This window comes from Onychostruthus taczanowskii, unplaced genomic scaffold, assembly GCF_017590055.1.
Source record: "Onychostruthus taczanowskii isolate IOZ18803 unplaced genomic scaffold, ASM1759005v1 scaffold27, whole genome shotgun sequence".
In the NCBI taxonomy this organism is placed as follows: domain Eukaryota; kingdom Metazoa; phylum Chordata; class Aves; order Passeriformes; family Passeridae; genus Onychostruthus; species Onychostruthus taczanowskii.
In genome coordinates this window covers 1197400-1219750 of record NW_024500017.1, presented here as the reverse complement: position 1 = coordinate 1219750, position 22351 = coordinate 1197400, and the positions used below count along the sequence as shown (strand labels likewise).

The window sequence follows — 22351 nt, the reverse complement described above, 5'->3', positions numbered from 1 at the left end:
TTGAAAATATTTTGGCATCATTAGGGTATTTTGTGATGCAGTAAAACACAAATTCTTGTAGAAATGTAACTTTACAGAAGTAAAGAGATCACAAATATGCCACAGAAATTGTTCTTCCTATTTGCCACAGTGCTGGGTAAGAATACAGCCTGTTTTTATAAAAATGAGCATATGGAATTGCACATTTTAGGAAGACATTTTGATGAACATTTTCATTTTTCTTCAGTTCATAAAATTAAATTATTTTAAGCTCCTTGCTCCTTGTAATCCAGTTGTCGATAGGCCAGAATGTTCAAAGGACTAGACAATGATAGTTATGATAGCCTCTTATGCCTCTAAAGCCCTATACTGAATGTAAAACAGAAAATTAGTATGAAATCTTCTGTGATGGTTTAGACACTGAAGTGGTCTCATTCCAACATTTTTAAAGCTAAGATAAAAATAACTGAAGATGTATGCATTGAAATCCATTCTCCATTGAATGGTGCAAAACTTAAAATAGTGCACCTGTACTGAGGGAAAAAAATTACAACTTTTAATGAAGTTAAGAGAGTTGAAAATAAAACAAAGAAAGTATTCTTTTCCCCCTGATCTTTTCACCCCTGATCTAGGTGTTTTACTAGATTATGTGCAGGAAAATTTAAAAAATATTAAGTGAATTCAAACAATACAAGTTCTTCACTGTTTTAGTTTTTCAATTTGTTATTTTTCTATCTCAAAGCTATCACAGGAGAATTATATTGAATTATAGGAGAACTTATTTGGTGACCTGTGGGATTCACATTCTCTGAGAGAAACAGTGAGAGAAGCAGAGAAGAGAATGATCAAAACAACTCTTATCTCATTTGCTGCTCCTGAGTTTGTGCACAAGTGGAATGCATTATAGAAGATTGCTTACCGGAAAGGATTTAGTAATTGGATTCTGGTATGAGTGTTTTGTTTTCTTGACCAATCTCTGCAAACTGTGTCCTGATGATTAGTCAGGAGACAGTCACGAGATTTTGTTCAGTTGAGTTCTTGTTCAGTTTCAGTTTAGATGTAGTGTAATACAGTGTAATATAGTATAGAATAATATAGTATAATAAAGTAATTAATTAGCCTTCTGATATCATGGAATCCTGCTCATCATTCTTGCTTTCAATGGGGGCTCATCTGCTTTTACAATAGGGGCCACAAGAGGTTATCAAATCTAACAGACCTATCAAGTCTGACTTTAAAGGCAGTTATATTTTCTCTGGGTCTTATGCAGCTCATAAGCTTTTGAAAATTTCCAAGGCTGTAAGTTCCACAGCCTCTCCAGGCAAACATAAGATCCCAGGACATAACCTGCATCACCATGGTCTTCTTGATGAGCTACAGGAGAACTTTTGCACTTGTAGCCTATAATACCTTCTTCTTCACTGGACTTGGTGTCTTCAGGTTTGCATCTCTCATTTTTCTTACACCTCCCGCTCTCTCTCTCTCTGCTGCTGCACAGCATTTTTCCCTTTTCTTGAATATGTTACCACAGAGGCACCACCAATATTGCTAACTGCCTCAGCTTTACTCAGTGGTGGAACTCCATCTCGGAGCATCCTGAACTGGCTCCATGGGGACAGCCCCTGATGTCTACAGAGGCCACTCCTGCAGCCCCCTGATACCAAAACTTTGCCACATTAACCCAGTACAAACTTCACTTGTGCAAGCTTTTCTCTTGGTGGCTTTCGCATCCTGCCTGCTACACTCCTCCCGAGAAGGCCCTTCAAACTAAGAGGTGGAAACTGATCCCAAAGGAAGCGCAACTCTTCCTCTTTTCAGGCACTGTCTGTCAGATGACACTGGGTGCTCTGGTTAGGATTCAGCCTTCTTCCTGACCCTAACACCATGTGATTTTCACAGAACAGAAACAAACTTCTTTTATACAGTGAAAAATAGCAACAGATAAAACAAGTGCCACCTCAAATACTTAGTTACTTGTTTGGAGTGAGTGGATGTGTGATGCTTTGTTGTCAGCTGGGTTAAAACACAACATTGCCATTATTTTATACATTTCCATAAATATTTGTTTTTAAATTACAACAGTTTAATTATATTTTCTGTGGTTCAGAGGCAAAACTGCAAAACCAGGTGTAAAAATCAGCTACTGCCAAGTTCATACTTTGATGCAGTTTCTCTCAAGAAATAAAAAAACCCCAACAAAAATCCACGAGATGCCTAGTAATTTCTAAAATCTCAAGTATTATGTTACTTATTATCTTTCATATTTTTTATGCTTGGTTTAAAGACAAGACAAATTTTAAAGACAAAATTGCATTTATAAATTGTAGTAAAAACCGTTCTTCCTTGTAGATATTAAGAATAATGAGAAAGAAAAAATAGTTGAATTTCAAGTTGATGAATTGATGTATTTACTCCTAGGTATTTTTTTTTCCCTTTTCTTTGATGAAGCAATCAATTAAAGTAATTTCTGCTTTCCTCTGTATTCCATTTTTAATGAATTTACTCTTCTGCCTTCTGCCCCTCAGCAACTCACACAGTAAATATCAGGGTTGAGAACCATGAAATCTAAATGAGTATCTTAACACTGCAGAGCTCCTAAGCTTTATTGTTTCACAAAACAGTTGTAGGAAACAGTTTGATCATCAACAAATCTTTGTGTATTTTTGTGTTGTGCTTATATTCATACAAAGCCTGCCCAAATTTTTGGTGGTGGTTTTTTTTTTTTTTTTTTTTTTTTTTTTGGAAGACAGCAGTAAAGGCATGGTTAACTGATATACAGATGCCTTATTTTTGTTAAAAATATCTTGTGAGTTAATCCATCGATTTCAAGTCCTAGCTTACTAAAAAAGAAATTAAAAAAAAATCTAGGTACATTTTCAACCAAATGTATAGGGAAGAGTTCAGGACACCGCATAATTTGTTGGGTTTTTTGTTTGTTTGTTTTGGTTTGGGTTTGTTTGTTTTGGTTTGGTTTTTGTTTGTGTTTTGTTTTTGTAAAAAAGACAAACTATTGGCTTTATGTGCCAAGACTGTACTTGTTTTTAAATGTTTTCTTCCTTCTTTATAGAATAAACAAAACAAAAAAAAAATGCTGTGCACCATTTACTAGAAAACAGTCACTTTTCTTTGCAGTGCAGAAGAGCCCAGCTCACCTAAATCACATCCATAACATGATATTCCCTTGGAGAAAAAAAGGGACAACTCTGAGGATATCACTGAACTTTAATGTACTGCCAAGTAACATAAACATTTAGTCACTTATTCAGAATTTAAAAAGACAAGATGTTAGAGAATTTAGAGAACAGATTTCCTCTGCTTTCACCTGGGCTCCATCTGTCCCTTCCCCTCCTCCTCCCGTACCTCACCTTCCTCCGGCCATCGACCGGCGGCGAGGGAACAGCGCCCACAGCTCCCCTTTGCCCCTCATCCTTCGCTGTGTCTTCACCGAATCGTGTCCTCCCCTGCTGCCCTTGGTGCGTGGCTGTGCCTCCCCTGCTGCCCTTGGTGCCCCGCTGTGCCTCCCCTGCCGCCTTTGGTGCCCTTGGCGCCCCTCCTGCCCTGCCTGTTCTTCTCCTGCTGCCCTTGGTACCACTGGTGCCCGGCTCAGCCTCCCCTGCTGCCCTTGGTGCGTGGCTGTGCCTCCCCTGCTGTCCTTCGTGCCCGCCCGGCCCCCCTGTGCCTCCCCTGCTGCACTTGGTGCCCTTGCTGCCCCTCTCTGCCTCCCCTGCCGCCCTTGGTGCCCGGCTGAGCCTCCCCTGCCGCCCTCGGTGCCCTTGGTGCCCGCTGCCCTCAGCGCGGCCAGGCCGCGGCGCCGCTGGGGCTGTGCCGGGCCGGGGCAGTGCGCGGCCGCCTTCCTCACGGGTCACCCCGCGTTGCCCAGTCCCGGCCTCCAGGCAAGCTCCGGCTGTGTGGGTATTGTAGTGTTTTCCCCTGGCATAGGTAGTTTTTGTGGTTCTATCTCAGTGGTGGTAGGTGGGAAGGCAATTTATTCCGTTTGACCTATGTTCAAGCACTTTAAACTCCTCACCTCTTTAGCTACAGATGCATTCTTTGATTTTTATTTTTTTTCTGGCTGTCAAATCTGTATAAATTTTACTGGATTAAACTCCTCACCTCTTTAGCTACAGATGCATTCTTTGATTTTTTTTTTTTTTTCTGGTTGTCAAATCTGTATAAATTTTACTGGTATACAGCACAAAAGTGCAAAGTGAGAGATCTGAGGATGTGAATCATGTCAATTTCTAGTCATCACTGGGTTTATTTGGAATTTAAAATCTGTGAGTTTTACAAATCAATACAGAAAATAAGACTTCCATTTGTCCTCAAGAACTGTTTTATGTCCCTCTACTCAAGAGCTGGATGAACTTTACGCAAATCAAAGAGGAAAAATTTTCTGCAAAGCTATTCTGAAAGATTTTCATTTGATGGAGGTTTTGCAATCTTTATATTTCGATTTCTGAAATCTGTAAGGTTATTTTTTGTGCATAAATTATGAGGAAAGGCTGAAATATTTTCATTATTATAGATTTGTAGAAAAAGTCAACATATAAATGTTTCTCAGATATTATATATTTATATATCTATCTCGCATTATATTTTGGAGTTTCTAGAATATTATGTAAAATAAATATACATTCTACTACAGACAGTGACATTATACTACAGACATTGATCTCTATACTGTACAGATCCATTCTTTAGTCTCTGACTCTAAACATTGCATTATTGAGACTAAATTGAAGAGCTAGTTTCTATTTAGCAGGGCAAGATCTTGCTAACCTAATAAGAAGGTCTTTGACCCAGGTCCACTAGGTTTTTGTGGTTGATTACCAAAGCTTGAAGGTTTATTGAGGAGCAGAGGATCAGAGTACACACAGAACAGACTGATGAGGGATTTTCTTGCACTCTTTTTGATGAAGTGGGTTGACCAGAAACAGCTCTCACGTGTCTGTACGCAAGCAAATGTGGCGCGGGAAGCCCAAGAGTTGCAATTTTATGTGTGATCAGGGATCAATAACATTATTAAAATCACAGAGCCTCAGCAAAACAGTTGGCACTGCTGGACTTCTGCGATAGACATATACAGACTCTCCAAGAAAAGTGGGCAGGAAACAAAAGCAGTAGGTGTTGTTTGTGCAAAGGAGGAAGCAGAGGGAACTGGCATTGCCTATAGAGCTTCCTAAAGATATTTTTGTGCCTATGTGATCTATTACTGTGCTCATTAGTGAGTTCCATAATCAGACTATAATACTATAGACTTGAAAACTGAGTTTAACTTTTTAATGTGCTTCTCACTTCAGCCTGCATAGTTTCTATTCTGCTGATTGTAGCACAGCCAATGAAGAAACAGAATAAGAAACTAAATCAAAGCTGGGTTTTTGGTTTTTTTTGGGTTTTTTTTGGGTTTTTTTTTTTTTTTTGTTTGTGAAGGCAGTACAGGATGTGAGGAAAATTTAACTGTTTAGTTTGCTATAAATATCGAGATAGATAAGATGATGTGATACATTGTGTACCAGATTAAAGCTTGACCTACCATGCAATCTCATTGAATTCTCAATGAAATCCACAAATTTGCATGTCATATAAATCACTGATGACACTGCCTGTCTTGATCATGCATTTTACTGAAATTTATAGTTCAATATTTATGTAACATTATTGTGAATATCACTGAAAGCTGCAAGAATAAGCAGAAAATTAAATAAGACATAACTAGAGAAATATATTTTCAAAAATTTTTATGAAAAATGCACAATGAACAGCAAACCAGGAAGAAAAAAAAAAGGATAAAATTTTACAAAATGAGATTTTACTGGAGATTATTTGAACTTGTACACACTTTTTTTTTTCTTTTTAATGAGCATTTAATCATAAGATTGTAAAAGGAAAAAAGAGAGATAAAGTAACCTGCTGGTATCTATGAACATAAATAGAAACAATCTATGCCCACAAAAAAGAAAAACAGAAACCAAACCCCCAAAACATTACTTTCATAATCATCACTCTTCATGATATCAGTGATACTCCCTCTGCACAAGAGTCCTTATGCATATTCAAACAGAGATCTTAATTTGAATTCATAATACCTTGAAAAGCTTTTTAATGCCAAGTCCCCTTTTGCATATCACATTGAAAAATCTTCCCCTTTCAGCATATGGCTACGATCAGAGAAATATGTTAGGAAAAATGACATCTTGGCAGTAAGTGTAGTTTTTGCATTTGTGCCTTCCTATCACATTTCCAAGATTGTAATTGGATAAAATTTCCCAGTACATGACCAATGCAATTTAATTTCAATGTATGGAATATGAATTTTAAAGGTAGATTTTGGAGAAAAAAACCCCCAAAAAACAGTATTAGCTATGTATTTGTAATTGAACAATGTCAGACTCTCTCAAGTCTTAACTGAAGCGTTGTCTTCTTACAATTTCTGTGACTGTTTTTCATCATATTTGGTAACTGGAAATTAAAAGGATAGGGATGCACACAATTCTTTCAAGGTATTTAGGTGCTTTACTGGTGTTGAGCTACTACATTTTGACTGTAGTGATCGTAGGGTGTATTGGGTGTGGAAGCATGCAGCACATACACATAAAACATTACATCCTCAAATCCTCTTGGTAACCAACAAACAGATAAATACATTCTCATTAACTACTACCTTCCATCCTTTCACAGACAGATATTGTTTTCCCATTTCATGGACTTCATCCTCCCCTCCAGATGTTCAAAAATAGGCCGTGATTTGGGATCCATTCATCAGGATAGGTGCCTGTAACAGGAGAAGCAGCACACTTGATGTTTGGGCACCAATACCAGATCCAGGTCACTGCCACATTGTCCTTGCTCCTCACGAAATTCACTCTTCATTGGTTCATGTTATTCCTGTTGTTTTGCTCCCTGCAACATAGAACTTGCACCACAGATTATTTTCTCCCCAAGATTAAATGTCCTTGAGGCAATACTGGTTTTCCCCATCCTGCTGCTTTAGCCACCATGTGGTATACTGTGGTCCTTAAGCAAAGACAATCCCATGAAAAGGCTTGTCTTATCCCATGGAAAAAGGGGGTTAGGCACTTAAGTATCTTTGAGGACTCCTACCTTGGTAGTTTCTTAGAAGTAATTCAGAAAGTTACAGAAATGCAAGGAAAGAGATTATTGTGGATCTGTAGCAAAATCACAGCAAAGCTTATCTTTCCTCTCTTCCTTGTTCACATCTCCTTACTGGGCTTGTTGCACATTGATGAAGATCAGCCACTTACTCTTCCTAAATGTTCCCACACCAGTTATTCTTTTATTTGCAACATTTCACAGCTGACATCTAAGGAATTATGCTGCTTCAATTGTGATAGAAATAGGGGTGCTAAAAGCAGGTTGCACAAGATACAATTACTACATTTTCTTTTATTTGTCAAGGTCTTGTGCACTATGAAGTTAGTGATAGAAATCCTGTCAACAGTGTTTGTCAATTTACTTGAAGATCAAATCTTTTTTTACACTGTCTTCACAGCTTAAGGCAGCAAACATTTGCATGGGCATAATGCTTTTCAGTCTTCTCACAGATGGGAGCTTTTACCTATGGGGATCTGATTACAAGACTTGAACCAAGCAATTTATATTGTAGGCAGAGGAAAATAAAATCACAGTACAGTAATTCTTTTATTGTTTTAATGCTTGCAATACACTAATGTGAGAGTGCTTTTGGTTATATATGCAACACTTAAATGTAGATGATATTAATTGTATTGGTAGCAAATTTGCTACATGAATCATGGACCATTTTGCTGATGGTAGCAAAATCACACTTTGGAAAAATTCTTAAACAGCTGTGGCTCAGAGTAAACGGCACACTCATTGACATTGTTTATATTTTTAAGCAGTGCCACACTAATTTTTTAAGTTTTGGTATACTATAGCAACATTGTTAGTAAACAGTTTGTTATATTTCTTGGAACTAAAATATGCTTCTCTATAATTCATTTGTGAACAGCAGAACATTAATTCTGCAATAAAGTAGGAAAGTTTGCTACTGTAAACTAGGAATTTAAAATTGCTTTTCTGAAGGTCTGTAATGTAGGAAAACATTATATTCTTATTTATTTATATATATTTATTATTCTCAGTTTTATTATATTGAGTGGATTCAAAGTGTTTTGCCTAATTATTAAGAATAAATTTAAGATATGCTTTTACTTTGTGCTTGTTGGTTTTTTTGTGGTTTTTTTTTTTTTTTTTTAATCTGGCCATGGCATAATTTAGCAGAATTTTTAAAAGACAAAACCTGGCATTTTAAACTCATAAACTGCTGTAAGAAACAGTAATGAATTTATTTCTTTATGTTAGAAGTGAGCCATTATGTGTGTCAGAATTCTTTTAATTTTTTGTTCTGTGATCCTATAATCCTTAAAGTTGTTTTTTTTTTTTTTTTTATTTTTTCCCCTATCCTTATCATTCAATTTGCATCAGTATTGACTGGATTTTCAGACTCTGAGGCCAGTTTTATTCATACTAGCACTCTAATTGAGCAGAAACAATGCTTCAAACATTTGGGTAATAAACTAAATAAGTAATGCAATATGGTATTTCCATTTAAGTTATTTGAAAGATATTTCCATTTTTGAGAGAAAAAGCACTAAATTTACAATTAATTTTATTAGCTCACAGAAATAATTTTAACATAAGATCCTCAAAAGTAATTTTTGAGTTATTAGGCACATATATACTATTAATAAAGAAGATACAGTAAGTACATCAGTAATTTGAGAATTGTTTCATCTTAGAATATGTTCTTTTAGAACTGATTTTGTGAATATCCAATGTTTGCTTGGTATATCCAGCATAAGATGACATGCTAAAAAACAGAGTAATTTTGATACCAGCGTCACTGTTAAAAAATTTTAAAAAAAGCGATAATTGGAGAAATAGTTTCACAGGTCACAGTTTCCTACAGCATGAAAAATGTATTCCCATGATAAAATTGTGAATTTTTTATCTATTTAAACTTATTACACTGATGTAAACATCTTAATTGTGAAAGCATCTTGCATCTGACATTAAGAAATCACTCATGAATGGCTTTTGTTTAAAAACGGATCAGCTGTTTGAAAATGAGAAAATTATTTCTCAAGAATAAACCTAATGACTAGATACTCACGAAAATAAAATATGGCAGTACAGTTATTACATAATGGGTAAGGTTCTCATGCTTCTTTTCTCAGTATAATGTGACTGCTGCACTTCACGTGTCAGACTGTTTATGATAGGGAATAAATTTGAATTGATTCATGAAAAGATTTTTGGTTAAAGCAAAAGAAGAAATGGTGACATTTTTACATGGTACTGTAAATTGACTGAAACAATGCTAATTAAGATTTATAATTATGAATAAATAGTAGATTGTAAAATATGTGCTTGCACAAGTATAATCATCCTTAAGTAATTGGTAACTTGAAGCAATTACTTTTCTAACACCTTAATTTCGGAGCAGCATTCCAAGTCAAACATGTTAAAAAGTTTTAAGCAGTTATTCACCTAAACAGTAATGATTTGCTATTCTCAGCAAGAAAGTATACATTTTTAAGGGATGATTTACATTTTTTTTTAAATTTATTTTACAGCTGAGGATGCTTGTGGAGGAACTATGAGAGGATCGAGTGGAATCATCTCGAGCCCCAACTTTCCTAATGAATATCATAATAATGCAGACTGCACATGGACAATTGTGGCAGAGCCTGGTGATACTATCTCACTCATATTTACAGATTTCCAAATGGAAGAAAAATATGATTATCTGGAAATAGAAGGTTCTGAACCACCTACAATAGGGTAAGTCAAATATTGCAATTTTAATGTGGTAAAAAAGATGATGAAATGTGAAAATACAACTTTTTGTTACATTTCCTTTTGTGAATATGTTGTCTTGCTAAAAAAAAAAAACCCTTCACAGTAATAATTGTGATCATGGCATAAATGTTGATATTTCATTTGGAGCTGTACAATGGTTTTTAAATATATTCCAAAGATGTAGCATCAGGATGAAGGGCACTGTAGACTCATTTACCTCATTGTCTGTGTCTAACCATTTAACCATTATTATAGTAAAAATATATATATTTAGAAACTGAATGGAATGGACTGTTGTACTGGTAATGATTGGTGAAGCCTTCAGACAGATTCATAAAGTCAGAAAGTGAATGGTGTGGAGGCTTTCAGCACAGAGCTAGGAGGAATTAGCATTGGTCACATCTGTTGGTCATGGGCTGTCTCTGGAGGAGTTTTTGTACAGTCAACTGTATGCATCATGGTTTCTAAATAATGTGAGTATAGTTGGTGATACACTTACCTAGAAATACCCATCCTGATCTATGGGATCAAACACCCTTACTGAGTAGTCACAGTACTTTTTGGCTCTGGTTTTACTTAAATATGGCACCTTTAACAAGAGTTTATGACTGGTTTTTTTTGTTGTTGTTTTTTTGTTTTTTTTTTTGTTGACTTAGCAGTAGGAACAATATTTTTGCTTGTCTGACGTATGCAATTCTTAATCTCAGTGTAGATGTGTTATGTAGATGTTGCAATACAAGCACAAGAAATAAAATAGTAAATAACCTCTTTCAAGATCAGATTCAGTTAAATAGGAAAAATAAATTTTATACATTAAATATACACTCTGTGGCTTTCTGGTCTGGTAGTTTTATGGTAGCAGAGCATCACATTAGTCAAGAAACATGTCAATATCACAAATTCTTTTGTTTCTTAGTTTAAATATGCTGTTGATTCACAGAAAAGGAGTTGTATACAAACCCATAAATCACAGTTATGGTCTCCCATAAATTTTGATGTCTTAACTGGCTCATAAAGCTTTCTGGAGCCTCTGTATGACAGAGGTATGTGAACAACAGGTGATACAAGTGGTTGGCTAGATACATTAAGGTCAGTAGAGTCTTGTTTTCTTCATATCAGTATAAACCCCCTCCAAATGTAACAGGGACCAAATAAAATGGCTTTGATTTTATACTAAGGAAAGATCTAAAGTTAGGTAATTATATTGTTTTAAAAGCATCAGACTAGGTTTCTGTGTTGCATATAAGTAATATTTTTATAATATTTTAAAGTAATATTTTTAATGCACTGCTCCACAGTGTAATAAAAGCCTAAGATTTAGCAAATAGTGTTTTCTAATTTGAGTTAATTTATACTGCCACCTACATAGTTAATTAACCTGTATTAGAATATTACTTAATTGCCATTGAGTTTTTCAAGCACTTAAACTGAAATCTTTTGAACTAGCTGTCAGTCAAAATAAATTTTAAGTAATAATTTATAATAACTAATGAGGTAACACCAATGACATACAGACATTATGAATCACTTGAATAGATAAATGTACATTAGATTTTTCTTGAATGTGTTTTATTTATTAATTTATGAGCTTCAAACAATGATTTCATGTTTTGTTCTATAAATAAAAGGCTGTATTCAAATGATATAATAAGACTACTTTATATATGGAAATTCCCATTATGTGTTTACAAAACATGAAAATTTACAATGCTAATTTAATAATTGCTCACGTAGAGAAACAGACTGAGAGCATATTATTTTTTTAGCTTGTCATTTATATTCCCTAAATAGAACTGATGTGTTCAATTACAGGAAAGTATCCCCCCATATGTTGGGAAAAACAGCTTTGGAAAGCTTAATTAACAGCAATTTGTTAATTAGATTTAGAGTGGTAATACTATATATGCCCTTAGACAACAGTTAATCTAAAACTAAACCCAGGTTCTTTATCTTTCATTCTGGAAAAAAATATTTACCTAATTTTCAGAATAACTCAAAACTTACTGGTTGATCTGGATAATGAGTATTATAAAATACTGTCTTAGAAAATTTTGTGCTTTATATGACTATTACAACTACTTGTTTAAAAAAAACCCTCAAACTTTTCTTCTGTATCTCTGCAGTGTAAAAAAAAGGTCTCTACTTTTTATTTCTAACTGAAATAAGGGCTAGATTATGCATCAAGTCGATAGGCTGGTGTTATCCATAAGACTTGGAATTCTTTATGAAGTGCTAACCTTCTGTAGTTTTGCAATCAGTTTTTATAATATTTCAGATATGGTAGTCTTTTCTGTCAAGAAAATCTTGATAGGCCACTTTCATTCAAATAGCAGTAAAAATTATGTAGATGCCCTTCAGGGTTCTTGCTGTTGTGTTGCTTATTCTAACATTTGCCAGCTTGAGTTGAATTATAGAATTTCTTAAGTTTTGGAAGTGAAACTGAAGAAAAATTATTTGTTTGAGGAAATTATTTTCCACTTTTTTTTTTTTTTCAATAAAACAAAAAACTGAAATAAATAAGATCTAGTGAAATGCTCCTTTTTGTCTACCAAAAAACCAGGCTTTACCAAACCAATACACAAGCTGACAGCTGTTCTTCCTCCATATTTGGAGGGCTTGGTTGTTAATTAGCATTTCCTGACTCTTAATCCCATTTTACTAGTGCTATGAAAGAGCAAAATGATAAACAGAACCTGTAAGAACTATTAATTAAAAATATACTAACTAGTGGTAATTAAAGTGAGGGTGAGCAGGCAGATAATATCTGTTAGGGAAAAGGGTATTTTCTGGGGTTGGGGTTTTTTTGTGTGGAAAATGCAGTTATCCATGTTAGATAGGTATATGGTCACTTTTGGTTGCAATAAAAATTAGCCTTTAGAAGGAATTTAAAAATTAAATGTACTGTCATGACAATTAATCTTCAACAGACGCATAAAACAAGTTCTCAATCAGATCTTTTTACCAAAGTGGTTACTTTATTTATCCAGTGCACAAACAGGTTAGATTTCTTTTCAGTTAATGTACTTGATTAAATAATGTTCATATCAAAGGCTACAGAGGGAAATGTCTGCCTGACATAAATGTGGCAGCACAGGGATGAAAATCACACCTCAATAGTACAAGTACCAACGAAAGTAATAATATGTTGAAGGAAAAAAAGCAAAACAGACAAGACAAGAAGCAGAGGTTCTCATAAGAGATTAAAATAGGAGGAAAAAAAATCCCACCTAAAGCCCAGCATTTATTTTCTTGAAAAATCATTTCAAATTAGAAAGTGACAAGTATAACAATCTCTTTTTTAGTAATTAAGACTGTTGACACTGCTTTAGATAATTATTACTGTTTTCTCACTAATACAAAGTTTTCAAATCTGTCTTTAATGCTCAGAGGAAGGACTCAGGACAGTTTATGACTAATATGATTTTAATAAGTATGCTAAAAGCCCCGGATGAGAAAGTTTGTAATCTGATAATGGTTGAATTTAAATTTAGATAATTGTAGCAAAATTGATACTGCTTATCATAGGAAAAATTATTTCAGAAGAACGTCATGGTTGTCGCTAAATAGGTAGAAAATTTTATTCAATTAATAGAGCAAGCAAAGTGTAGTCATAAAAACCTCCTGTAATTATCAGTCCTTGTTTACTGATAGTGGATGGAATTAATTTTTATTGGATTTAATTGCAAAACCAAAACAAAACAAACAGACAAACAAAAAACAAACATAAAAAACCAAACAAAAGAAAACCCAAAAAACCAATAAAAAAGTCACTGCAAAAATTAGCCAAGTTTTGGGGTGCCTAAATCCTTTTCTTCTTCTAAAACAGGGAACAGAAGGTAACAGAGATAATGCTTACCTGTGGAACAGGGAGAGCAGAAAATCAGGAATAGGAGGAAAGCTAAAAATATTATCTGGCTTGAGCCTTTGATAATCTTAATTTGATAGCCCATTGTGCGCTATCAGTTTTATCTTTTTCTGAAGGACTGAGAACAAAAATGAAGTTCTTTGCTTTCTTGGAAACAAAAGCTTTCCATAGAAACCAAATATTTCAGTCCTTTATCGTTTGTTTCTGTGATTTAATTGTTTGCTTGATGATCCAGCATTTCAACTGTGGCATTTCCATGAGGTCATTTGGAAACCTCTAAGAAGCACAATGCATTCTGTACTGTGTAGGGCTCAGGCACAATGAGTGTTTAGGAGGGGAATTTGTTACAGTGACTGTGGAGGTCAATGACATGTTTTTCATTGTTCTGTTGTGTGATTTTATCTGGATAGGACCATCATCTGAAAAGGACTTTGAAATTGGCTTTACAACTGATACTCTCAAATTCTTACTGAAACATGAGAAAGACTTGAATGTAAGAGAGGAATAAGATATGAAATCATATGTTTAAGAGTAAAGGTGGAGGCTTTTCTTGTGTTATTTTCTACTATTTGTTCTTGTGTGTTTCTGAAGAAATAGAAGGTCCTTCCATAGTGAGTACCCTGTTTTCTGCATTAATTTCTCAGGTTTCTGTTCAAAGTGCAGTGACAAACGTGCCTCAAACTTTGCAGGCAGAACAGACAAATATAAACATGAGTTACGTGATGAAAATCTGTCACTTAAGGGTGACATAAGACCTTTGACCTTGAAGTCTATGCTTCTTATTAAAGTTACTTTGTGGCATTTCGATTTAGTGCTTAGTAAAAGGAGAATGTGATTCATAGAAATTGTCATATCCATGGAAATAGAAATCAACCAAGGTGTAAATCCAGAGTTTAATCCTGGAATTCAATGTTATGTATGTGTCCACATAACCGGGTGGTAAGGAAACGAGACAGAATGACAAAACCTTATAAGCAGGATAGTTCTGCATGGAAGGGAACTCAAGAGCTCATTTGTCCAATCTACTGCTGAAAGCAGACTGAGCTTTTAGGTGAGGCAAGGCTACTCAGGCCTTTATCCAAACATGCAGTATAAACAATCTATGTGGACAACCTTCTTAATTTCCTGACTGTCCTCATGGCAGGAAAAGCTTTTCCTAATTTTCCTAATTGTTTTCAGTCAGAATCAACACCAAGAATTTATTATTACCAATTATCTGTTGCTTTTCCTAATTTTCCTAATTGTTTTCAGTCAGAATCAACACACAAGAATTTATTATTACCAATTATCTGAGGTCCAAACACCTGCATTCTCTTTCTTCCTTATGGATAGGCAGTGGTATGACCTTTCTCCTGAGCAGGTTGGCTGATATGGCCAATCCTAGCTCATGGGTTGAAGATCTTCCTTCGTCGGTCTCAAGTTGTCCCATTCATCTTACAGGGATATGTACATGACCAGAGACATGATTTGTCCTGTCTTCCTCTAGAATACTAAATGCTAAAGCTTATCTGGCACATGTGATTTATAACTACATAGTAGAGTCAAGCCTCAGTGAGAAAGCTATCTGTTAAATTCCAGCATGTACTTGCATCAGACAAGTCAGGTGCAGGCACAGAGTCCCCTTGGCTCACTGTGGTACAAATGAACAATTTACATGGCCACTGTGATGCCGCTTTTGAAAAAAAAAAAAACATGTCCCCACTTCTATTTCTCACTCATCCCTTACCTGGTGTTGGCTCGGGCATTTACCCAGTCACAAAGGGAACTGCATCAGGAAGTGATACAAGCTAAAACCAAGCTTTTTTTCCCCCCTGTGTTAGTGAGCAGGAAACACAAGAGTTGAAGACAACAGCGAGGCACATAGGGAGGGGAATGTTGTTTCTTCAAGGAATAGAACAACTTTATTGTCAAAATAAAGCCTGATCTGCTCCCTTCTCAGGTGGTTGTATGTTGAATAACATAGCTAAGTATGTTATTAACATTGTATGTTGAATAACTTGTATGTTGAATAACAGTACCTAAGCAAAGATCTACAATTTTTCCCCTTTTGCAGTAGGTGCAGAAACTTCATAGAGTTATTTTTATTTCCTTTATATTTTTTATACTGTATCCTTAATTTAATGCATTATTGTGACAGTATCAAAATATTTTATTTTGATTAATGTACACAATGTCAGGAAGACAGTATTTGGTTGTTGCTGTTGAAAAAGGTGGTTAAAAGTTCTTATTTTGAGGAAACTTTTCTGAAGCTGCTCCTAATTTCTTACACTTCCTATGTTTAGGAGCACTGCAAAAGGAAACATTTGTAAGCCTTCTCTGAACATTTGAAGCCTTCTCTTCTCACATGTTTTCATTATTCTGATAGTACTTTTTAATATGTATGAAGTTATTCTCATCTGGAGTCAGATATTCAGCAGTTATCAAATGAGCAGTTATACACTGGATGGGCTTTTTATGTATATTCTTAACAGAGATAGGATTATGTTATTTCACAAAGTCTTTTCAACATTCAGAAACAAATTGAAAAACAGTTCTCTTGAATCTTTATATGCAAGAACACTACTCTGGTTTTCCCACATCTCTCTTAGACAAAGACTACTGCTTTTGTGCTTCCAAGGGTCACTTTAATCCTCCTTTGATGAAACAGACAGAGTGCTTCCAGTGTGGCTTATTTGTATCTCTGCGTTGTAGAAACCAGGTAAATAATAGCCTAGATCTGGGGGATTTTGCTAATGAATACTTCAAAAGTGTAACAGAAAGGAAGAAAAGTAAGAAAGAAAATTGGAAGTCTCTTACAACAGATTTGGGGAATAAAATAGAGGCAGGAAGATGGCTTGATGATTTAACAGGGAGCACTTTCAGTGTGCTTACTGCAGCGGAATACAACACTTGTTTTGATGCGGTCATTCGCTATAGTCTCAGGATGGCAATTGCTGGAGTAGTAAGGGAGACATTGCTCTTGTCTTGACTGAAACATCAGTGACTGAACTCGTAAGTTTTATGCTGCGTGAGCTGTATGGTGGGGGAAAGTATATTAGGATAGCATAAATCTCAAAACAAGGCAGGCAAATGCCATCACAACCAACCCAAACCCCAAAGAACAACTAAACTGCAAAATGTATAATTGTTTCATTCCAGAGTAATTAAAACTTCACATTTTCTTCTCATATATTCTGAGTCTTTGCCACGTTTACTTTATCTGGCAATGTAAGTGGCATGTTGTGGGAGAACAGTGATCCCTAAAGAGACAATCCCAAATCGCTCTCATTTCTAGATTCTGAATTAAAATGTTTAGGATGTTTTAAACTAGTAAACTAGATGCATTCATAATTCCATCTTTTATATCTCATGCTGCAATAGCTAAAATTATATTTTGAATACATGAATGAAATCCTTTACATTAATTATTAAATTCTGACAAGATAAAATATAATTTATATGGGCCCTACAGGCTAGTCATAACTTCACAAAGTGATGCTTCTTTTTGTGATTGTCCATCTGTTTTGCCTGTGAATATTACATTAGAATATGTAGGGTGCAAATTCACTTGTAAAATGAAACAGTGACTAAAACAAACACGCATCTTTTGAATCTGCTAATGCAATTCCATTACATTAAGGATTCACAGAACTAGTGTCAGAACAATTTTTTTATAATTATGTGCCATCCAATATGCAGGTGACTAGTGACAATCCACAACTTTCTGGCCATGACCTACAAGTCAGTAAAAAATAAAAATAAACTAGTCATGTACATTTACTCTATGTTTATTTCTTCTGAATGCAATAGGTCATGCAAAATTTGACTCTAAGGGTGGTCACACATTGGAATAGGTTGTCCAGGGAGGATCTTAAACACCAAGCTATTGTTTAAGAGATGCTTGATCTGGCACTGGGTGATATAATTTAGTGGTTTAGGGATTAGAGTGTTAGTGCTACGTTGATGGTTGGAGTTGACGATCTTAAAGGTCTCCCAGCCTTGATAATTCTCTGATTAAGAAATTTCACCTGATATTATCTAATGCTTAATCATAATAAATGATAATATGTAAACTATACTTTCCATGGCAGCTTTGTTTGGTTGTTTTGTGAGGCTTTTTCATAGTCAACTACTTTTCTATCCTCTACTAAAAAACTTATTAGTCAAGATATATCCTGATTAAGTGAACTCCATTCTTCTTTCTTTGCTAAGTAGATTTTTTGGATATTTCTGTAAGAGTCCATAAGTAAGTTGTTGGCATCTTCATATCTCTCTATCAGCCTTTTCAGTATCCAAGACTAGTATCTTTGAATCTGCAGAAAAAGTACTTACTGTATAGTACATACTCTTTCTTCCTGAAGCATATAACACAGGTTTTAACATCTTTCATGTGGATATATTGCACTGCTGCAGAAATTCTTTTCCCCATTATTTTTTATGTCAGAGGACAAACTTAAACAATCATCTCTATTTTCTGAGCAAGAGTGTGCTGTCCTGAGTGTCCTAAGGGAAGTTAAAGGTAAGGTTAAGGACTGTTTGTATAAGGCTTATTTTCTGTTTAGTAACTGATAAAATGCCTTTAAAAAAAAAGAATCAAAACATTCATGAACTGAAGCTTGCAATTTTTTACCTAACTTTCCAATCCTAAATAACTTATAGAATATGAGATTCAATCACAAAATGCATGCATCTTTGCTTGTTTGCATTTTGGTTATTTTTGAGGTACGCGTTTTCCAGAGAGTTAATTATAAAAGGGGAATTCGGTAATAAGGTGGAATTAAGGAATTGCTACAGTGTTGAATGCAATTTAAAGCAGAGTTCAGCTCCTTTGGGAGAGAAATGAGATATGACTGTGACAGAGGCAAAGGCTAACAGTCCTTAGAGTATCATTTTTTTCATTTAGATTTGAATTAAAATGAATCTAATAGCAAGGCCGTCCAACAACTTTTAATTGAGTTAAACTAGGTAGCTGAAAGTTATGTTTATACTGAAAATTTCACTATGAAGCCACAGTTTTGCTAGATAGACTGGAAAATATTTGTATTACTGTACTCTGTGCATCAGACATATAAAAATATAAACTGGCGTGTTACAGAAATGTTGACATTCCATCTGCTTTTGGTAATTTTGAACACAGGTTCCCCAAAACTGTGAAGAAGAGCAGTACACTTTATTATTCTGCTCTATAAAGATTCCATAGAAATCTTAAATTGTTAAACTTCTAATTTCAAGTATGTGTTGCTGTTTAAAAGTGATGCAACTTGGTTTAAATAAAAGTCTGGATTGTTTAATATGACTTTTCCTCTTAGTTTGTGCAAAGGTTGCTACTGATGCACAAAAAGTAAAACATGAACCTGGTGGTTTCAATAGCCTAGTTCAGTTTGCACAGTGGAGTCCAGTTTACTTTGCAAAATGTCTTGTATTCCTGGTCTGTAGCAAGCTGAATTGCTGCTAGCACAGTCCAGAGTAAGGCAGCAGAAAGGACCTGTACATAATATCCACAGATGTTTTATTCAGCCGTGAAGTGAGATGTTCAAGTCCCAGACACACACACCTGGAGGGTCCAGCTTTTTCTCCCCAGTGGCCTAGGGCCTGATCCTGGTCTCAGTGCAGTACAAAGATCAGGGCCAATCAGGGAATAGGGAGGAGTGGCTCAGGGACATAGGAACAGGCTTAGGAACAGGGGAAGGAGCCAATGCAACAGCTTCGTGAGGGGAGCTTCTTGTGTCTCCCTAGACCAGGGAATGCGCCCCCCCCCCCCCCCCCCAGGATCTCCACACAGGTCTCTGATTTTCCTTTGGGTTCACCTGGAAACATGGGACATAGATTTAAACTTCAGTGGCTCAGAATTCATAGTAGGAGTATCTGTTGTGGTGTTCAAATTGAAAACCATTTGATACAACCAACTGGGTCATTCAAGAGAATATATATATGTGTGTTTTTCCATTAAAAAAAAATTAGGGGCAAACACTGTGAACTGACATTTGCAACTAAACCTGAGAGAAATCAGAGTTTGGAGTAAGACGCCATTGGGGAGAAGAGTACTCAGCCAGATAAATAATTGGTATTTGTTTGGTGCTAAATCAAATAGACAAAAAGGAAAGTACTGTATAAAATATCCAGTATATATATTTGTCTGCACTGATCTAAGCAAAATATATCCCTTGGTATTATATTTTAATATATATCAGAATAAAAAAAAAAAAAAAAAAAAGGAAAAAAAACCCAGTGCTGCCAACATTGAATGTTGAAGTAGAATGTATTCTGAAAAACTGAAAAAAATGGCTCCATGTAAAAGACTATTTGATGAAAAGGAGGATTAATTTATCTAGGAATTCGTTGAAAGAGCAAAATGGCATTATATAGGCATACTAAAGTGTTTGTTTATTTTTTATGCAAAAAAAAAGTATTTGGCTAAAAATATGAAGGATTAAGGCAGTTTGAATGGAATTTTATTACTGTTTATGGGTAAATAGACATCAATACTAGGGAGAAGGATATCAGGCATTAAAAAACTTACCAAAAGAACTTCAAAAAAGAAGAGGTTAATATAATCCACAGGAGAGCTGGCAGTAAGTGGAAGTGAATATATCAAGTAGATAATAACAGGCTAACCTATTTCAAAAGAAAGATATATATCATAATAAGAGACCTTTAAAGCTCCTGGTGCAGTCATAAAGATATACAGAGCAGAAAGAAATTTTGCAAAAGGTGAGAAAAGAACCACATGACTAATGAATAAAAACATGAGATACTAAGAAGCTTTGAGAATACAGTAAGAAAGGCTATCACAGTTGCTGAATTACAATTACAAAGGATATAAAAAACAATGATGGAGAGAGCTTGTAACTATATTACAAGGAAAGAGAAAACAAGAAAAATTGGTTCCTCAGTGAAACAAAAGCAACAGAGGGCAAAGGAAAGGGACACCTGGGAAGTTGTAATAGAGTTTGTTCTGAACCATGTAAAAATAATGGAGTAAGTGATTAAAAATTACTGAATTAAAAAAATATAACTCTTTTTACTAACCAATTTTTTATTACAAACTAGCAGAAAAAAGAGTCAGTGTTGTCTGTAAATATTTAGTGTACTTAATTGGGAAAAGGCATACAAAGAATATCTACTGTTTAGTCTCTGTAAGACATATTGTGTTGCATCTTAAATGAATTAGATCTAGGCCCAGTAATGTTAAATATTTTTGCAATATCCCAGTGGAAGAGGAATTATACATAAATATCAATAATGTCAATTTGGAGGGTTACAGATGTTTTAGAGGACAGCAATATACTTCAAAATAATGCTGATAAATCAAAATGAACATGTGAAATTTACTTCTGAGAAGTACAAAATGCTGTAGGCTAAATAAAGAAGGCATAGGAGTAAATATCAAATAAGGACTAAATACCCAGTCAGAGGATTAAATAGATAAAAAAACACAAAACAATTTCAATTCATAAGAAAAATTATTGAACAGTGTCTCCTTGTGTGCACATGCTTTTATGTGTGCAAAAGTATATAGTATATGCCCTGCATCTATACAAGCATACAACTTTCATAAGTTGCAGATATGGTTAATAAAGATTCTGAAAAAGGTTGAATTCTTATTTAGCTTTAAAAAAACTGTGCATTAATGTTCATTTACAAATGCAAATGATACTTGATATTTATACAGCCTTTAAAACTGTGTTAGCAGTTAACATAAATCTTTTCATGCTTTGTAATGGGGTATATCCTAGTATATCTTAATAAAATAAATGTTAAAAAAACCTATTTGAAACAATATTAAATGATCAGGTGGTGTTGTAGCTCAGTAGGCCCAACATTTGTTTGATGAGTCATGCTAGGATAGTTATTAAGGGTTAGAACTAAAGAATACTGGCACAGTTTTGGAGCCAAAGCTGGCTTTCACCTGCCCATGTCTGGCTAGCTTTCTAAAAATTACCTTCTTCTAAGTCAATACTTTAAAAGTCAGTCTTAATTTATAGCATGTGAATTAGTGACTATCTTTTATCAGTTATTAGGTTTGAGTATTTGCAAACTTTTCAACTCATATTTTTCAAAAGAGTTGCTCAAGTTGTTCAGATAATATTATCTTATTATCACTAATATCAGTAAAGACATCATATTTAATAGATAATAGAATCTGATACAAGATATTTTAAAACTGATATTGTCTTTTTACTGCATAATTTAGAATATATCACTTTCCAGTCAAATTTCATGAACAAAGGTTTCTTTTGGCAACTTCAATTTTTGCAGTAATACTTTCTTTATGTGGTAATGTAAATAAAAATCATTATTGTAAGGGACACTTACTTAAAATCTGCTCCACTCTGTAAAATCTGAATATTGAGCTGGCTGTTCAACTAGGATACCAGAATTTCCTAGAGTAATAAGATATTTCATTCTACAACCAAGAATATTGATAAATTTTATGAACTTTGTTTTTGTTCTCTAGCAAAGCTTTCATATTTATTAGTCAATATACTGAGTAATTACATTAAATTTATTAAAAAGAAATATTATAATATATATTTTGTGCTCCTTGTAAAGGCCAATGTTATTTAGCAGGTCTACTTGGTTCATTTTTTGTGGCAGAGGGAGAGGCAAAGACATGAGGGGTAAGAACAAGTTATATTTGCTTATAGGACAATGAAAACTTTACATTTACTTTCTAAGGAACAA

General features: G+C 34.7%; 1 protein-coding gene across 3 annotated transcripts in view; it reads left to right on the top strand.

The window, feature by feature from the left end:
* The window catches only part of CSMD3 (CUB and Sushi multiple domains 3), a 577908-nt gene that overhangs the window by 172861 nt on the left and 382696 nt on the right, over positions 1-22351 (top strand). For all 3 annotated transcript variants that reach the window (XM_041407558.1, XM_041407557.1, XM_041407556.1), the window contains exon 5: positions 9597-9804. In XM_041407558.1, the coding sequence (XP_041263492.1) occupies positions 9597-9804 (208 nt within the window). The remainder of the gene's footprint in view (positions 1-9596; positions 9805-22351) is intronic.